Here is a 19,266-nt window from a genome sequence, read left to right as displayed (position 1 = left end):
GCATTGCCCAGGCGTTTACATTGTATCACAAATGGCAGGTATCCGTTATTGTATCACTACACATAAATTGCGAGCTACAAAGTATCGTACTTTACTTACTTGAAATGAGGTTACGCCTGTCAATCAAGCACTCCTGTTCATGACAACAACGGTCAAATAAGCAGCAGTACCCTGAAGCTATGGCAGACGATTGGGACGAATTACTAGATGAGGTTGAACCAAAGTTCTGTCGCAATGTTTCGTTGACGCCACAACTTCAAGGGAATGTTTAACGCAAACTGGGGTGGGAAAAAAACTGGTGCGTAGTAAAATGCAAGTGTTAACAGGCTAACTTTAACTAGTAAGGTGGAATGGACTAACGTTAGCAAACCAAGTTGTTGAACATGACTGACAGTGGAAGCTTATGCAACGTAACTAACGACAATAGCTATGTAACGTTAGCTAATTATTTGCAGACGCCAGCCTTCCTAAATTGCAAAAGGGCTGCCTTCTAGGTAGTCTCATATTTGCTTAACTTTACACATTTGCAGACAGGACAGCTTCCTAAAACGACAAAGACGAAGTCATTGCCACAGGCAACAGGCAAGTAAGTTTGCCAATAACTCAACTTTAAAGAACCTCACTTATTCATGCGAGCATAGTTGGTTGGTAGTAGGAGTCCATGTAGGCAGTTGTCGTGGCCGAGTGGTTAAGGCGATAGACTAGAAATCTATTGGGATCTTCCCGCGCAGGTTCGAATCCTGCCGACAACGTTTATTTTTCTCCCGTGATTGACGCATTGCCCAGGCGTTTACATTGTATCACAGATGGCAGGTATCCGTTATTGTATCACTACACATAAATCGCGAGCTACAAAGTATCGTACTTTACCTACTTGAAATGAGGTTACGCCTGTCAATCAAGCACTCCTGTTCATGACAACAACGGCCAAATAAGCAGCAGTACCCTGAAGCTATGGCAGACGATTGGTACGAATTACTAGATGAGGTTGAACCAAAGTTCTGTCGCAATGTTTCGTTGACGCCACAACTTCAAGGGAATGTTTAACGCAAACTGGGGGGGAAAAAAACTGGTGCGTAGTAAAATGCAAGCGTTAACAGGCTAACTTTAACTAGTACGGTGGAATGGACTAACGTTAGCAAACCAAGTTGTTGACCATGACTGACAGTGGAAGCTTATGCAACGTAACTAACGACAATAGCTATGTAACGTTAGCTAATTAGTTGCAGACGCCAGCCTTCCTAAATTGCGAAAGGGCTGCCCTCTAGGTAGTCTCATATTTGCTTAACTTTACACATTTGCAGACAGGACAGCTTCCTAAAACGACAAAGACGAAGTCATTGCCATAGGCAACAGGCAAGTAAGTTGGCCAATAACTCAACTTTAAAGAACCTCACTTATTCCTGCGATCATAGTTGGTTGGTAGTAGTTGTACATGTAGGTAGTTGTCGTGGCCGAGTGGTTAAGGCGATAGACTAGAAATCTATTGGGATCTTCCCGCGCAGGTTCGAATCCTGCCGACAACGGGTTGTTTTGCAGCCTGTTGAATCATAATATCTGGCTGTATCATTCTGTCAATGGTATTCTGCAAAAAGTCAATGTGTTCATATGACGTTATTATTGAAACTCAGTAAATGTTATCTAAGACATCTGTATATCTCTGTTGCATGCTGTGAATGTCATTGTATGTTTTACAGTTGTCATTATCTTAGGAAGACCAAAATGGTCATTCACGGGAAGCCATAAAGTCTAGTAGTGAGCCTTTGGTAAAGCATGTATTTGATAAAAGCTCTCTTTCAATCCCTATTTGTTCTTATGTGAGCAGGTGCTGCCCAGTTTTCCTTGGTGGTAGCTCCATTGCAAATTGTTTAGGAACAGCCGTTTCACAAAGTTAAAAGTGCTGTTAAATTGTAGAGCTGTGGTCATCAACTGGATTCAGCCGCGGGTCGATTTTTTTCTTTTCTTGAGTGGATGGTCAGGAGGCCGGAACATAATTACGAATAATTTCAAGTAACTCCACTGCAAATTGACCGCAAGAAGCCCAAACATATATAATATTTAACTAAAACAGACAAATTTCTAATCTTGCTTACATTTGTGTATGATCACATACTGTATATCTCTATATTATGCGTGGGAATTCTTTGGAACAGATTTCCGTTTTTACAGTCTTATGTCCAACAATAAAATGATAAAATATATTTTATTTATTTTGCTCAGAAAACGTGGGGGGCCAAATAAAATCACTTGCAGGCCACCAGTTGGGGAACCCTGTTGTAATGTTAAGTGTGTGTAAGTATGGATCACATTTTAATATGACTCATTGTTTAACCTGTGCTGACAGGTCGTGTGACCAGCTGAAATGTATCTCCTGTGACTTTCGGGTGGCCATGTTTGACGATCATGAATGGGACCCCTCTTGTGATGACCTATTCTTCAGGTGAGCCTCCTCTCATTGGGCCTGATGTATCTTTATCGGTTAACAAACTCTTTGCAGAATTTAAATATTGTTATCCTGAAACAAGTTTGAAGTTGTTACAGAAAACCACAAATCCCAAATATCTCAGATTTGAACAGAAGAAGGCAGTGTAAACCTTTTATTTTGGGACATCGTGAAAATAAACTGGAATAATCTTAATTTGATTCTTAATGTAAAATACCTTTTAAATGGAGATTATGACTTTCACCTTGATTGATATCCACCCGTTCAGAGAAACGGGTAATTTTTTGTCAAAGTGAGTATGAATACACAGTGGTTAAATTTAAAACTTTTTTTAACCATGCTCTGAGATCAGTGCATGGCAGATAGGAATTTCATAGGACAACTGGTACAAGTGGATGGAGACAGACTTTTATAAAGGCAGTCAAACAACACAACAATGCCACCTTGGGTGCCTCTCTGGTTCAATATTGTGTTTTACTGACAGAGAGCTTGCCCATGATGACAAAGACTGACACTTAAGCTTAGTTAATGCAGTGAAGTGGAAGACCTTACAACAGTAGCACTGTAAGTATGCGGGCGTGGGTATTTGGTGCTCTTAACACAAAGACAGGAATTCAATTATTCTAGGCTACACTAATTTGATACTATTGGTGAGAGTCGACTTGAAATGCAAACTAAGACAATAGACAGAAGGGCTGTGCTCAAATGGGAGAAAAACATTTTAAAATATAAAAACAACAAAGCCTATCGCAATTACAATGTTGGTATTTTGGTGCAGGTAAATTATGGCACTTGGAGCAGCGTATGCTTTGTGAACAGCCTCTTTCTTTCATCTAAAATATGCTGTAGCTAGTGCCTTTCATTTTTTTTTAAATGTTTCATAGTGTAGGATTGCAGCAGCACAGCTTTGTTGAATCCAGACTTTTGTGTTGACAAAATGGAGGTAGTAGGCCTAGTGAAAATCCAGTGCAAGAACAGCGAGCAGGGAGTACTCACATGGACCCTACCACGTTGTCTTCCTAGAGAATGCGCAGTGGCTGATGTTCCAAGCTTGTGGGTTTTCCTGTCGGTGTTCTGATCTGTTCTGGTGGACACTTGGTGGTTTCAGGCTTTGTGCTGGAGTATAGAGGTTTTACTAAGTTTCTGAGAGACTAGGGCTCCTCTATAAGACATGGGGATTCATTTATCATTCAAATGTGCTTGTTAAATGCAACGTAACGTATTGTGCAAATGATGCAGAAATTAAGCTTTAGTATGGACATGCTTACCATCAAACTTCCATGTCCATTGTGTCTTGTCTAATTTGTCTTTCCACTCAAATGTATTCCTTCAGCTGTAAATTGCAGGTTAACTCTGGAATATTTGTGATATTTCCAATCATTCAACAATATTTCAAGGGTTCTTGGAGGCTGGTTTTGTTCCATGCACATGACCAATTTGTGTCAAGTACTTTGTGAATTTAGTACTACTTATCCTATCTATAACTCTATATACCAGTATTATACTGTGAGAGAAATTAATCTATTCATCTAGCTCATTGCTTAGCTAACCAGCCTTGTCTCTTTGTATCTCTGCAGGAGCAACATGCGAGACTGTCAGAAGCTGCGGGCCAAGCTGAGGAGAAGAAAAGGGGCGCAGGCGCACGCCTACCAGTGTAGCTGGCACTCTGCTCGAGACCTCACCGACCTGAGAGAACAGCACCAGCTCAAGTGGGTCTGGGGGAAGCATGACATGTGACAGCCTTCTTTCAATCACACACACACACACACCACTTTGCAGTTACTTGAAAACCAATGTCCTCTTGTTATAGACAGCCCAACACATATTTTTCTGCCTTGAGAATGATATAGGTCTTTCTCTGCATTACATTTAGTGTGTTCTGGGTTTAAAGGTAAATGAACAAAGTAGGTCTTCTGCTATCTTTAGAGATGTGATTTTAGCTAGCTCAGTTTTAAGAGCAGGTATATGCCAGACCATATGTGTGTGAAAACGGTACTTATGAAAGATGAGGCTAAATTGAATGAGTCTTATGTAAAAAAATAAATAAAATAAAGTATGTTACATGCTTTTCTGTAGCCTTTCCTCTCTATCTTAGTTTCTATCTCCCTTGTCCTTTTGTTTATTTCCTTCTGTCACTGAGTTTGAGTCAAATGCATTCTCTGTTCAGTGATTTCTGATCTTACCATTCATGTATTGTGTATAATATGAAGGTGAGGTTAGTGTGAAGTTAAATGATGCAAACCTTTCCTAATGCATCTGTGCTAGACATTGAGACATAAAATATTAAACATAAAAGCATTACTTCACTCTGGCAGTCTAGTAGTTGATACTTTATAAATGAATCATAATCAAATGAAGTATTCTGTGGATAGTTGATTAAATATGTACTAATTTATTCATCATTAGGGAACCATAAAAAAGCTTAACTTCCAAAGACATTCATGGGATTTGTTGTGATAGCCCAGTCAGAAGTAGGTATTTTGGATGGTAAAAAATGTGCTCATATTATGTACAAAACATCTGCATATGCGTGTATAGACTAGGCTATTCACATTTAGTCATAGTTGAATATATGTTGTATGCACTTATTTTTTTGTAGCTTTTTCTCCTTGATAATATTAACACAATTGAATTTCAAGTTTAAACAGTTTGATGTGCATTGACTGTGCTTTGTGTGGCTCAGGTCACCATATTAAATCAATATCAGTGACAGTACAGTTCGTTGACAATGCGGGTCATTCTGTGCAGTGGAGAAGCGAAGGGGGTTAAGACCTTTGGGCCAGTAACAGAAAGGTCGCTGGTTCGAATCCCCAAGCTAACGAGGTGAAAAAACATCTGTCTACCTTTGAGCAAGGCAATTACACTTAATTTCCCCTGTATGTCTTTCTAGATAATAGCATCTGCTAAAATGTAAATGACCCTGTTTTTATAGTTCTCACTTTACTGCTATGTTTGATGAAATGCTAGTAATTTGTTATGTCATCGTAGTCACTGTCAGAAAGAGACTGGTCCGGGTCTTCTTTCACAGTAGCATCACCAATCCCCTCTTCATCTTGGACTTCTATGTTCTCATAAAGCTCAGAGGAGGATGAGCTGCTTGAATCATCTGTATAAAAGACTTACATTACCATCTACATACATCCACAATAGGCTACATGTTTTCAGCAATTGCATCTACAATGCCTTCAGAAAGTATTTATACCCCATGACTTTTTCCATATTTTGTTGTTACACAGCCTGAATTTAAAATAGATTCAATTGAGATTTTGTGTCACTGGCCTACACACAATATCCCATAATGTCAAAGTGGAATTATGTTTGTAGACATTTTAACAAATTCATAACAATTTAAAAGTGTTATGTTTGGGACAAATCCAACACATCACTAAGTACCCTCTACATATTTTCAAGTATGGTGGTGGTTGCATCATGTTAAGGGTATGCTTGTCATCAGCAAGGAATAGAGTTATTTTTAGGATAAAAAAAACGGAATGGAGATAAGCACAGGCAAAATACTAGAGGAAACCTGGTTCAGTCCGTTTTTCAATAGACACAGGGAGACAAATTCACCTTTCAGCAGGACAATAAACTAAAACACAAGGCCAAATATACACTGGCCTAGTTACAGTTTTGACTTAAATCGGCTTGAAAATCTATGGACGGACTTGGAAATAGCTGTTTAGCAATGATAAACAACCAACTTGATAGAGCTTGAAGAATAAAAAAAAAGTATAATGTGCAAATATTGTAGAATTCAGGTGTGCAAAGATTTTTGAGATTTACCCAGAAAGACTCATATCTGTAATCACTGCCAAAGGTGATTCTAACATGTATTAACACAGGGGTGTGAATACTTATTTAAATTAAAAAAGATTTTTCATTTTCTAAAAAAGTGCAAACATTTCTGAAAACATGTTTTCACTTTGTCATTATGGGGTATTGTGTGTTTTTATTTATGTCATTCATTTTGAATTCAGGCTGTAACAAAGTGGAATAAGTCAAGGGGTATGAATACTTTATGAAGGCAATGTACATTAGACAGCACATGACTCTAGAATCTACTGCACAGTTGTGATCCATGTAGGGGAATACGGGTACCTGGTGCTGCCATTGAACATGACTTAATGTCAAGGACTAGGCTTAATCTTTGTCAAGGGAACTTACCCTTAATGATAATGCATCAATGTTTGAACATTTTAAATCACCCCTTTGTATTAATGGCATAGCCACAGGAAATAGGGGTGCTGAGGGTGATGCAGCACCCCCTAATAATTCGAAATTAAATAATAAATAAACAATTCTAATGAGCAAAAAAAGTACAATTAGAGAACTAAGCCTTAATTACTCCTGTATGAGCGGAGAAAAATACTAATCTTCAGTGGCTTGGTAGCCTGTTCTACTCCCTACCAAAAGCCTGTGACTTGTCAGTGTGATTTTGTTTCACCTGAATCTCCATCTATATTTGGTTAATTCTCTGGCTGGCCAAATAAGTAGAGGTGGTAACTCATCAATTTGTTTGCTCAACTATCACTGATTAGAAACATTTAGTATGCAATAATGTACCCTAAATCAAGCGTAGGCCTATTGTTATGCTAGGTCGCGTATAGGCAACTCCAAAAGCCAGCAGTGGTGAAATATGAACAGGAGACTCATGCTTTTGAAAGTATAGATTGCTATTATTTTCTATGGGTATCATGACGAAGACTCTCAATGTAAGACCCTACGCCTGCTCCCTATCAAAGCGGAGTGAGGATTGTGGATCAAAAAAGCATGGGCTTGCCTTGGACTATGTTTCAAAATCACTTTTTTTTTTTAATATGACAGCAGTTCCACACGTTGCCGTGACGCAAGTGGTGTGGGAAAAATATTCTGGATTTTATTCTGTTATATTTCATTATATTCTCAGCCTACTATAAAATGTGTGTTGACTGTGACCAGTGTAGCCTAAGTGTGTCTTCTCTGTTTAATTAACAAAATAACTTGGTTTTATATGCATGGCACAGCCATGTAGCCTATAGGCTGCACAGACCAGTAACATAATTAAACTCAAAATATGCCATTATTTTGTATTATTTTGAAAATAAATTGTATTGGTCCTATAATGTTTCTTAGGACCTGCCAAAAAACAAATTAATAATGGATTTCTTTGTGATGGTGTATATTTATTAAAATAACATCCACCCACATCTACTCCCACTCCTAATCATGCCGGCATGTGCACAGTAGATATAAAATACTTATCCCGGCAAGAATGTGTTAAAAATGGGACTATATGAATTGGGTTCTAAAAAACATTGGCAGATAAACATTTTTTACAGGCAACATGCCGTAAAGTCTGTCTATAAAGGGTATTAGTGTCTATAGTTTAATGGCAGATTAGAGTGAAAGTTGGCCAATTTCCTCCATCTGAATGAGGACAGTCTCTCTCTTCTGCTCTCTCTCCCTCCCTCTGTTGGATTCAAGCATGTGCCTGCCAGGAATACTACCCTTTCCATTATTCACTGTGATAGTAAATCTGGCGAAAACTAAAGGAATTAAGTACAATTTAAATCCTCACAGATGTTTATGCCCCATACCCAATGGCCTCATCTGTCAAGCTACCTTAGTTCTTTGAATTTAGTTTTGACACAACTTGAAATCACATTGGCTTATAAACTTAGAGAAACCTTTGAATATGATTTGTTCTGTTTCTTTCAGGGATTACACCGGTGGTCGTCAAATTAATTTGTCAGGTTTTGAAACACAATATGACACCAGCAAGGAGACTGAGAATTAGTCTCTGCAGGGAACATTACATGGTTCAATGGAAATTCTGTCCACCTTTGAAACACACATGCACAGACTCATCAGAAATATCAGGTACCTTGATTTTGATTGCTCAATAGGTGAAAGCTACTGTTCACAGGCTGTTGCTGATCCTTGTGTGTACTTGTTGATTGCACAGGGGAATGTGTATAGGTGTTCTCTGAGGAGAAAATGAGAAAATGTGCTCCCAGTGAAGTAATTACGAATCTACATATTTTCTCCCCAAAACTTTCAAGAGAATACTTTCATGTACTGTTCTGTAGTGCAAAAGGCCTTTGCTGTTGTGTCTACTCCATTCAGTGTTTAGACACAGCCAGATAAATTAGGTGTTGTTGTTCTCGTGATTTTGACTTGAACGGACCTGACTGTAGATGCTGTTCCACTGCCATCCCCACGTTGTAGTAGGATTCCCCTGATGATGTACTACTACTCGATCCCAAGGATGGCTCTCTTGCACAGATCAAGTCTGTGAGGGCAGTTCTCCTCAAACCTGGACCTGGGCATTCCACACAGTTACTCTGTTATCGTTGATTCATGAGAATGGATTTCATAGATGCACTGACTGACTCCACAAAAGCATTTTTGGACTACAATTATTTTATTTTGTTTATTTTTTGCAGCATTTGTCGTTGAGCATTTTAAACTGACCTGAGTCCAGCAGCTCCTTCTCCTGTGTCTCAATGTTTTCATAGCATTCCCCAGAAGATGTGCTGGATGACACCAGCGAATGCACTGGACATACAAATGGTTGTTAGTGCTAGTATGTTACAATAGGGCTCTTATTCAACTTTTCTGTCACCATGGGAATTTCCAAAAAATTATAACTTTTCTGATTCCTTGTTCTGCAAACGGTTATAGTAAAGTCCCAGATTTTAAGAGGACATTATGTCCTTTTAAGGCAAAGAAGAAATCTGTCGGACATGGACACAATATGATCATGGTAAAAATCTGGTTCACCCAACCTGACAGTAACTTACGGCTTTGGGTGGCAGGGTTTTTTCTCTCAATGCCGTTGATTGTCTCAGCAATAATATTATATTTCTCAGGAGCGTCAGAGGTCTCTGCTGTCTGCGTGGTTTCCCATGGCTCTCTGCTTGTGCTTACTCCATTGTCAAGGACCCTGACTAATGAAAACATAAAAGACCATTTGGTTGGCACTGTGAGCAAGTCCTTGGACCACTTTCTCCCTTAATAGCCAGGTGTCACTTCCCATATTTTTTCTTTCAGAATTTCACTATTTATCCATAACTATGAAGATGAACTGACCAAGTGCAGTAGCCATGGCAATAGAGGGTTGGTCATTGAAGTCATAGTTTTCATAGTCAGAGTCACACAAGGCGTCGGTGTCATTCTGAAAGGGTTGTTGGGAAAGGTACTGTGGAGCTGCATGAAAGGCCACAGAGAAAATGTATTCTGACAAATGGGACACTTGAACTAATAAGACATTTCCTAAAATTGCAAGTAACTAATGGGCACAGAGAGGACAAGTGCATCAGTAGGAACTCACTGTAATCAGCTGTGTCCGTGGTGACTGTGAGGAGGTTGACTCTCTCCCCTTGGTCGGTGTGTTGAGACTGGATGGACAGCAGGCGGCCATCTTGTCTTTGGTGAACCAGAAGTGCTAGTAATGAAGGGAAAGTTTTACCTTTGAAACTTCTCTATACCAAAGCTAGGATAATAGGTTTGTTGGTCTTTGTTGTATTTGATGTTGGAAAAGAAAATAAGGACAATACATCTCAAAACCAATTAAATATTTGAATTAGACCACCGTCACATATGGCACATATTCAATCATTATCATCCTTGTGAAATAATAAATGCTGCTTTTTTTAAGTTGGTGTGAAAACAACACTGGTAGCGGGACTCTCATAATGAGCAATCAACCAACCCAGTGATATGTATACTGTTCCAGTTTGGTGATTTCCTTTGTGTACTGTATTGAATCACATTGCATTGTGTTGTTGTATTATCATAATTGGCAAACCATTGAGAAGAATATGTAATACCCTTCAGACAAAGCAGTTTCTCAGTGTTAATTACTACTCATTGATGATAGCATGTTTGTTGTTGTTGGTGTGAACAAATGGGGAGAGTGGCAGTTGAGTCTGAGGCAATAAAAGAGAAAGAAAAATAGAGAAACATGATGACTCACCAGCTCTCCTCCTGTAAGACAGGAAGAGTGAAGCATTGGAGAGGAGTGTGAAGAGGAGGGCTATAGACAATGCGATGCAGCCCCAGACAGCAGCTGTGGGAGGAGAGGACCAGCTCTCTGCACTGGTGACTAGTAGAACTGAGCCTGCTGGAAACAAGAACAAATCATAGTGCAGAGTACAGACTAGATAACAAATTCTTCTTGACATGTTCATATGAGCAGAGCAGGCACTCTTGGTGTATTATTACACAGATGGAGGGTCATGTGTGTCCGCATCTATTGAAGGCACCTGTGGTTGAAGTCTGGGTGTTCTGTTCTGCTGTCTCGTTGCCTGGTTGAGATTGAATTCCTGTCAGGGAAATGGAAAAGTCCTAGAGGTGTTAGAGAACTAGAATGTATAAGAGATGCATGGCTCACTTCTCCTGAGTGTTCAAGGCACTCTTGTTTGAAAGACGGGGAACATTTTTGCTTAAAAAAAAAATTTGCTCAAAAATTGTAAATCCAAGAGGAGTTGTGTTTGTCCATCTGTGTATCTAATGATCTATTGAACCAATATCTGACTCTTATTCAAAAGTTAGACATTTCAGTCAGTCATTTGGCAATTACTGCCAGGAATGTGTGCGTTTTCTCTTTAAAAAATGTGCTTGAAATGTGGAGGACTCACATATTGATGGATGTAGCCTTTTGAGTAGGCCTACATAATTAACTATCACTTGAGGTGTTCGAAATGGATCGGAAACATGGTCAACAAGCCATGGCCTTGACAGAACGGGAGTTTCAGACACACTAAAACTCACACTATACATTTAGCAAAAATTGTTCATTTAGATGCAAGATTCAAAACCCATGGAAGTGGTGAACAACTGTTGTCATGTTGAGGTCAAGTCAGTTTGGATGTTTTCTCACCAAGGAACTCTTGAACTTGGCTCCCAGGTTGAACATCTTTCATTGAGGGTCTTCCTCAGACAGAGCTGTTGCGACGTGGTATTGACGTGGTATGTCTACTTTCTGAGTGACATGCATTACTTAGGCCTGTGTTTCCTTTTTTTTTCGTTAATGAAAATAACAATAATTCATATGCAAAGCAGCTGTCTCTTTTCTGCTTATGACCTCTCTCACATCACCTGATCTCTGCATTACTGTAGGAGGATTTGAAGCTTGTTTGTCAGTGTCAGTGCTGAGTGTGACTGAGACTCAGTGCTATCCATTCAGACACGCTGATAAGGTCACGAGCCAAATCATTCTTGATTCGCAATCATCAGAATCCTGATTGTCGACATTTAGCGTGCTGAAAATCAGCGCTAAGATGATAGGGACTTGGTTCGCCACCAAGACACCAGATGTTCAATCATGGCAATGTATTTTACATGTTATTACTGCACTATCCATATTCAGACCAATCTAAAGATAATATAAAAACACTATGACATGATTGTGAATACAGTAACTGACAATGATAATATTATAGCTGTAGGCTTACCTGAACAAACCACTGCAGCGTCCTCTTTGTGTCCACAGTTGTTGACTGTCCCCATGGAGGGACACTCCCATAGGTTCCTCTCGCTCCCTCCACAGTTCACCTCGTCTAAGAGAACCTGGCCAACACCCGCTTCAAAGGACCCGTCCTCCCCACTCACATTTAGGGCAGAGCCACAGCCCAATTGAGCACAGACCACGCCCCCATCTCTCAGGTCCCAGCTATCGTCACACACCGTTCCCCATTTTTCCTCTCTCCACAACTCCACCCGTCCCTCACAGTGGTGTGAGCCTCCAGCCAATCGCACGGCCTGGTGCCCTGAGGAATGGACAGATCAACCAATCAGATCATAGATCATCAGATAACCTCGATAGAAGCTGGGCCTCACTCAGGATCATTAAAAAGCAGCTTGAAAATGGAAGCGTGCTGAAGGGAGGAACTTGTTGCAAAGCGTCCACAAAACACTTGAGACGGCCCATACGATGGCTCTCCATGGCATGCAATTTGCAGGCGTTACTGCAACAACGTGTTTGTGGTTGCTTATCAACAGCGGTAGCTATTACTCTTGCTCAAGATAAATTGTGCCGATCCACTCATAAGCTTTGCAATGAGGGTCTTACCACAGGTTATCTCAGTCAGGTTAGAGCAGTCCGTGTATGAGAGCTCTGTACAGTTCTCCACAAGTAGGTCTCTGTAGACACACTGGCTCAGACACGTTGAGCTGGAGTAGTTTAAAGTAGCTGTGCCATTCTGTCGGAGCTCGTACACTGCCCCGCAGTTCAGGTTGGTACATATGTCCTCCACCACTTTGGCCCACTCTGCAGACCCAAGGTCAAAGGTCACCGGCCTCCACAGCCCTCGATGGAGCACCTCGACAACCCCAGAGCAGTGCTGAGATAGCCTGGGGGTGTGAGATATGGCTGGAGGGATGGGGAGATGCAGAATCAATATGAGAGTGAAGTACAGATGACTGTTTATATTTCCCCATGTAGTGTAGCCACATGTACAGTACATGTTATACAGCATAATACACACACACACCCAGACACATTGAATGGCCTAGCTGTTTGTTGGCCTATCGGTTGCCGTGCTCTGCAGACGTTCAGCAGAGCAGCCACATCCTGTGAGTCATGTCCTGTGGAAATGTCACTGGGTGGTGAATTCGGAGGGGGACACTGAAGTCGACCAACCTGATTCTAGAAACACCACGGGACCAAATACTCACAGTGGTTTCAAATCATGTGACACTGGAGCCTTTGGTACTGCATTTCACACTTCAGTCTTCACTTAATTTAGGTTCAACAAATAGAGAATGAAATTGAGGTTAGTGTCGTATGGTTATAACTGAATAACTGATTGATAGCATTTTCCTTCAAAATCTGACTCCACCGGACCATTTGAAATCCTCTATGACACAAATGACAATTGACCCATTCTTTTCTTATTTTTATTTTCTGTTTGTGTGTTAGAGAGAGCATGTTTGTATGGGATGTTCCTCCCACTTTGCACTAACGGAGCCTTACGCATCATCATCATAACACTCAGAAGAATTAAAATATTGTCATACTATGGCTTATTTGATGGTGACCTGTATCATTATAGTAAAACAAATGCCTTTGCCTCATATCATTTCGATCTCAGTATAATGACTTGTGAGCAATCAAGTTCTCTGCAGGATTGTTGCTTGAGGTTGTGTCTCCTCCCTCTAAGAAGCACACAGACACCTTACCCATTCATCCCTCTACTTTAGAACCTAGCAATTTGACTGGATGTGTAACGGGTGACGCTCTCCTCATCCTCGGAAGAGGTGAGGAGAGAAGGATCTTCAGACCAAAACGCAGGCTCAGGGAAATAAGCCATCTTTATTATAAAACGATGATGGCAACACGAAACGAAACAAACACTTTCAAAACTACAAAATAACAAAACGACGTTGACGAGACCTGAACATAAACTTACATAACTAAACATAAACTTACGTACAGGAAACAGACGACATCGAAACGAAAACGAAACAAACAAACGCTACAGTCCCATGTGGTACGAACATAACATACAGACATAGGAGACAATCACCCACAAACAAACAGTGAGAATGCCCTACCTAAATATGAATCTTAATTAGAGGCAAACGCAAACCACCTGCCTCTAATCAAGAGCCATACCAGGCAAACCGAAACCAACATAGAAACAGATAACATAGAATGCCCACCCAACCTCACGTCCTGACCAACTAACACACAAAAACTAACATAAATAGGTCAGGAACGTGACAGTACCCCCCCCACAAGGTGCGAACTCCGGACGCACCAGCACAAAGTCTAGGGGAGGGTCTGGGTGGGCATCTAACCACGGTGGTGGCTCCGGGCGCGGTTCCCACCCCACCATAATCCATCCTAGCCCCCTCCCTTCAAGAATGTCCACCCTCTTACTTCCCCCACAAAATCCTCCTAATAACACATCTAATAATGACAATACCGGGACAGAGAGATAAATCAAGACAGAGGGATAGATAAGAATATAGAAGTAGATAAAGATAGAGAGGGAGATCAGGATAGAGGGGCAACTCCGGACTGAAAGGCAGCTCCGGACAGAGAGACAGCTCTGGACTGATGGGCAGTTCTGGGTATCTAGCCTTTTCAGGCTGAAGGGCAGCTCATGGCTGACTGACGACTCTCGATGCTCATGGCTGGCTGACGGCTCTCGACGCTCATGGCAGGCTGACGGCTCTCGACGCTCATGGCAGGCTGACGGCTCTCGACGCTCATGGCAGGCTGACGGCTCTCGACGCTCATGGCAGGCTGACGGCTCTCGACGCTCATGGCGCTCTGACGGCTCTGGCTGCTCATGGCGCTCTGACGGCTCTGGCAGATCCTGTCTGGTTGGCGGCTCTGGCAGATCCTGTCTGGTTGGCGGCTCTGGCAGATCCTGTCTGGTTGGCGGCTCTGGCAGATCCTGTCTGGTTGGCGGCTCTGGCAGATCCTGTCTGGTTGGCGGCTCTGGCAGATCCTGTCTGGTTGGCGGCTCTGGCGGATCCTGTCTGGTTGGCGGCTCTGGCGGATCCTGTCTGGTTGGCGGCTCTGGCGGATCCTGTCTGGTTGGCGGCTCTGGCGGATCCTGTCTGGTTGGCGGCTCTGGCGGCTCCTGTCTGGCTGACGGCTCTAGCGGCTCCTGTCTGGCTGACGGCTCTAGCGGCTCCTGTCTGGCAGACGGGCGGCTTTGCAGGCTCATGGCAGACGGGCGGCTTTGCAGGCTCATGGCAGACGGATGGCTCAGACGGCGCTGGGGAGACGGATGGCTCAGACGGCGCTGGGGAGACGGATGGCTCAGATGGCGCTGGGGAGACGGATGGCTCAGATGGCGCTGGGGAGACGGATGGCTCAGATGGCGCTGGGGAGACGGATGGCTCAGATGGCGCTGGGGAGACGGATGGCTCAGATGGCGCTGGGGAGACGGATGGCTCAGATGGCGCTGGGGAGACGGATGGCTCTCGCCGGATATGGCGCACTGTAGACCTGGTGCGTGGTGCCGGAACTGGAGGCACCGTGCTAATGACAAGCACCTTCCTACTAGTGCGGGGAGCAGGGACAGGGCACACTGTATTCTCAAAGCCTACTCTATAACTGATGCGAGGTACCGGCACTGGTGACACCGGGCTGAGGACAAGCACATCAGGATTAGTAGGGGGAGAAGATACAGTGGGTTCAGGGCTCTGGAGACGCACTCTCCCTGTAGTGCGTGGGGCCGGAACTGGAGGCACCGGGCTAGATACACGCACTACAGGGAGAGTGCGTGGAGGAGGAACAGGGCTCAGGATACGCACTGGTAGCCTAGTGCGTAGTGTATACACTGTAGGTACTAGGCTGGGGCGGGGAGGTGGTGCCGGAAATACCTGACCGTGGAGGCGTACTGGCACTCTTGAGCATTGAGCTTGCCCAACCTTACCTGGTTGAATACCCCCGGTTGCCCGACCAGTGCGGGGAGGTGGAATAACCCGCACCGGGCTATGTAGGCGAACCGGGGAAACCATGCGTAAGGCAGGTGCCATGTATGCCGGCCCGAGGAGACGCACTGGAGACCAGACGCGTTGAGCCGGCCTCATGACACCTGGCTCAATACCCAATCTAGCCCTACCAGTGCGGGGAGGTGGAATAACCCGCACTGGGCTATGCACTCGTACAGGAGACACCGTGCGCTCTACTGCGTAACACAGCGCCTGCCCGTACTCCCGCTCTCCACGGTAAGCCTGGGAAGTGGGCGCAGGTCTCCTACCTGCCCTTGGCCCACTATCTCCTAGCCCCCCCCCAAGAAATTTTTGGGAATTACTCACGGGCTTTTTTGGCTTCCGTGCCAGACGCGTTCCCTCATAGCTCCGGTTCCTCTCCTCGGTAGCCTCTGCTCTCCTCAGTGCCTCCACCTGTTCCCACGGCTTTTCGGGCTTCCAGCCACGTCTCCTTGCTGCCTCCTCAAACCACCGCTCCTGGGCTTTAGCTGCCTCCCTCTCTTCCTGTGAACGGCGATTTTCTTCTGCCTTTGCCCAGGGACCTTCTCCATTCATTATCTGTTCCCATGTCCAGAAATCCTTTCTCTCCTGTCCCTTACTCCGTTTCGTTTTCCTTTGCCGCTTGGTCTTAGCTTGTGGGTGGGTGATTCTGTAACGGGTGACGCTCTCCTCATCCTCGGAAGAGGTGAGGAGAGAAGGATCTTCAGACCAAAACGCAGGCTCAGGGAAATAAGCCATCTTTATTATAAAACGATGATGGCAACACGAAACGAAACAAACACTTTCAAAACTACAAAATAACAAAACGACGTTGACGAGACCTGAACATAAACTTACATAACTAAACATAAACTTACGTACAGGAAACAGACGACATCGAAACAAAAACGAAACAAACAAACGCTACAGTCCCATGTGGTACGAACATAACATACAGACATAGGAGACAATCACCCACAAACAAACAGTGAGAATGCCCTACCTAAATATGAATAGGCAAACGCAAACCACCTGCCTCTAATCAAGAGCCATACCAGGCAAACCGAAACCAACATAGAAACAGATAACATAGAATGCCCACCCAACCTCACGTCCTGACCAACTAACACACAAAAACTAACATAAATAGGTCAGGAACGTGACAGGATGGGCACGAGGGATTGGAATTTGGGGTTTAGGAAGGAAGGAATGGTGGATGGTATTCAGAGAGTAAGATCGATGTAGATTGCAATGTCCTCCGGAACCAAATGAAGCTTGATTGGAGGCTCGGGTTCTGAGGATCTTTTTAGCATAATTCCAACCATTTAAATAAAACTGGAACTCACTTAGATTGGATGTCTGCTGCTCATCAGTCTCTCTCGACCCAGAGAAGTTCCCCGGAACAGAGTAGGCTTTATTTAGAAAGCCTGAAATGACAAACAACAACAAAGTAAACTAAGATAAATGAAAAATGATTGTAGTTATGCGTATTATAGTTATGAGAGTATTCATGCAGCTGTCCAATCAGTTATTTCAGCTTACCACGTGTTGTCAATGTTATATGAAGCCCAGGACACGCAGCGGTAAATTACAAACAGGTTATTGAATTTGGCTCTAATCAGAATAATCTTTTCCATTTTGTAAACTGTCTGTTGATGGTATTTCAAGGTGGCTACACAATAGTCCCATTAGAAGGATATAATATGGAGTCTGTAAATCACTATATTTACGTTGGATTTCATATCAACTGCCTCAATTGGTTAATTTAGTTGTTAGATGGATATGCCATGAATAACATCTGTGGCTCAATGTTGAATTAAAACCAATTTCACACTAGCAATGTTTGAGGAATCAATGCAGATAATGAATCATCTTCGTGAAGCAAAATAGTTTGTTCATGCTTTAACCCATGACACAGCTCTCCTCCTCGGAAAGCAAATCATTTTGAACTATCACTTTGTTTATGTATCACTCTGTGACAAATTAGTGATTCATACAAAAACATTTACGTTTCAGCCAATCCTTGTTTACTATGGTTGGTTGATTTGAATTCCCTGTACTTTTATGTTGCGTCAAGCGGTCTTTGAATTTTAGCTAGCTAGTGTTCGATGAATCGTATTGGCTGTTGCAGTAAACTCCTTGCTTTGGCAAGTAAAGTAATCCTCTGTAAGATTATGCAGCCTTTAGCCTACACCTAATTGGCATCACTCCGGTCAGTCCCTTTTTGTATGAATATGTTATTACTTATTTGGAAAAAAAAGTAGAGTAAAACGTAACAGACAGACATTAATTAAAAAATATGGTGATGTTGAAGCATAATAAAAAAGCAAATGTGACTCCACTGCCAACTATTTTGATGTGCATATCTTTAGTATTCATACAAACAATTCTAAAATACATTTGATGCTGTGTTTGATGTACATAGAGTACAACTGTCATACTTTCCTTCAAAAGAGCCAATAAAGATAATATAGTTGAATACAATCAAAGTAGAAATATTAGATTAAACTATGTTACCTTGAGAGAGAACCAGAACTGACAGAAGTATTGCTGTCCTGAACAGTTCCATCTCATAGAAAACAGTTAGGCCGGGGTCCTTTGAGCATACTCCTCAACCGGAAACAACTTTGTTCTTTTAATATTAATAACAATCAAACGAAAAAATAATGCACGTTACTGTTCTTATCATGAACAAAGCAGTATATGTCAGAACTTGTGTACTCACTATATTTCTGTTTGCACTGCTGCAACTTGTGGTTTTCCACAAGCACCGTCTCTGACACAAAATCAAATAGTAGTGTGCTCTACAGACAAAAGCCTTTCTCAGACACAGACTGGCTGTGAGATACACCCACTGCCTTACACACAACTACAAGATGTTTAATTGTTGGCAAACACCCTCGACAACTCATTTTAACCTCCTAACGACACTCAAAAAAGGTTGAATAAACAAACAAACTCAAATTCATATGCAATTTAAGAGGTTTACCCAAATGACTATTATCTCCTTATATTGATAAAGAGGAGCATGTCAAATGAATCAGACCCAAATATCCCTGCTTTAGGATTCAGGCAAACACAACAATACATCTACTTGAAAAGCCTTATATGCCAGAACACTTTTGAGAAAAGCTGTAGCCGCTGGCAACACTAAAACTATATTATTACAGTCTAAATTAAACATTGATCGAAGCAAAGACATTTTCATCAGTGTTTTACATGGGCTAGATAAGAATTTAAGCACTGTTTGTGAACAAAGACCAACTCCAATACCATTCAGCTGGTAAATTATAGGCCCAGAGTGGGGGAAGGCATGGAAGGTCTGCCTGTCTGCCTCGACAGTCTGAGCAAATAAAGGAGTTGAGTAGAAGCTGTCCCCATACACAGTAATGGAATCTATTTTAGGC

General features: G+C 42.4%; 2 protein-coding genes and 2 non-coding genes across 5 annotated transcripts; 3 read left to right on the top strand and 1 right to left on the bottom strand.

Annotated features, from left to right (window-relative positions):
* Positions 1 to 141: 141 nt before the first annotated feature.
* LOC129837167 (cilia- and flagella-associated protein 418-like) lies at positions 142 to 4,508 on the top strand. The gene is made up of 4 exons (XM_055903080.1): positions 142 to 266; positions 531 to 586; positions 2,345 to 2,440; positions 4,021 to 4,508. The coding sequence occupies exons 1-4, from the start codon at positions 180 to 182 to the stop codon at positions 4,178 to 4,180; spliced, it is 399 nt and encodes a 132-aa protein (XP_055759055.1). The 5' UTR covers positions 142 to 179; the 3' UTR covers positions 4,181 to 4,508.
* On the top strand, positions 671 to 752 carry trnas-aga (transfer RNA serine (anticodon AGA)). The gene has a single exon. It is a non-coding gene; the product is annotated as a tRNA-Ser (tRNA).
* trnas-aga (transfer RNA serine (anticodon AGA)) lies at positions 1,445 to 1,526 on the top strand. The gene has a single exon. It is a non-coding gene; the product is annotated as a tRNA-Ser (tRNA).
* Positions 4,509 to 4,821: 313 nt separating the features above from the next.
* On the bottom strand, positions 4,822 to 18,461 carry LOC129837728 (T-cell differentiation antigen CD6-like). 2 transcript variants are annotated; one of them, XM_055904122.1, is made up of 13 exons: positions 18,377 to 18,461; positions 17,206 to 17,286; positions 12,498 to 12,797; positions 11,881 to 12,195; positions 10,690 to 10,749; positions 10,401 to 10,547; positions 9,756 to 9,869; positions 9,515 to 9,631; positions 9,226 to 9,372; positions 8,897 to 8,980; positions 8,610 to 8,744; positions 8,307 to 8,408; positions 4,822 to 5,549 (listed from the first exon to the last, which is right to left on the bottom strand). In XM_055904122.1, exons 1-13 carry the CDS (start codon positions 18,426 to 18,428, stop codon positions 5,407 to 5,409), a joined length of 1,797 nt encoding a protein of 598 aa, XP_055760097.1. In that variant the 5' UTR covers positions 18,429 to 18,461; the 3' UTR covers positions 4,822 to 5,406. The 2 variants fall into 2 exon arrangements, with proteins under 2 accessions (XP_055760097.1, XP_055760096.1); XM_055904121.1 differs by lacking the exons at positions 17,206 to 17,286; positions 18,377 to 18,461 and having other exon boundaries at positions 10,401 to 10,544; positions 12,498 to 13,719.
* Between the last annotated feature and the right edge of the window lie 805 nt (positions 18,462 to 19,266).

The sequence above is a fragment of the Salvelinus fontinalis genome, chromosome 38, assembly GCF_029448725.1.
Source record: "Salvelinus fontinalis isolate EN_2023a chromosome 38, ASM2944872v1, whole genome shotgun sequence".
In the NCBI taxonomy this organism is placed as follows: domain Eukaryota; kingdom Metazoa; phylum Chordata; class Actinopteri; order Salmoniformes; family Salmonidae; genus Salvelinus; species Salvelinus fontinalis.
This window is presented reverse-complemented; position numbering and strand designations above follow the sequence as displayed.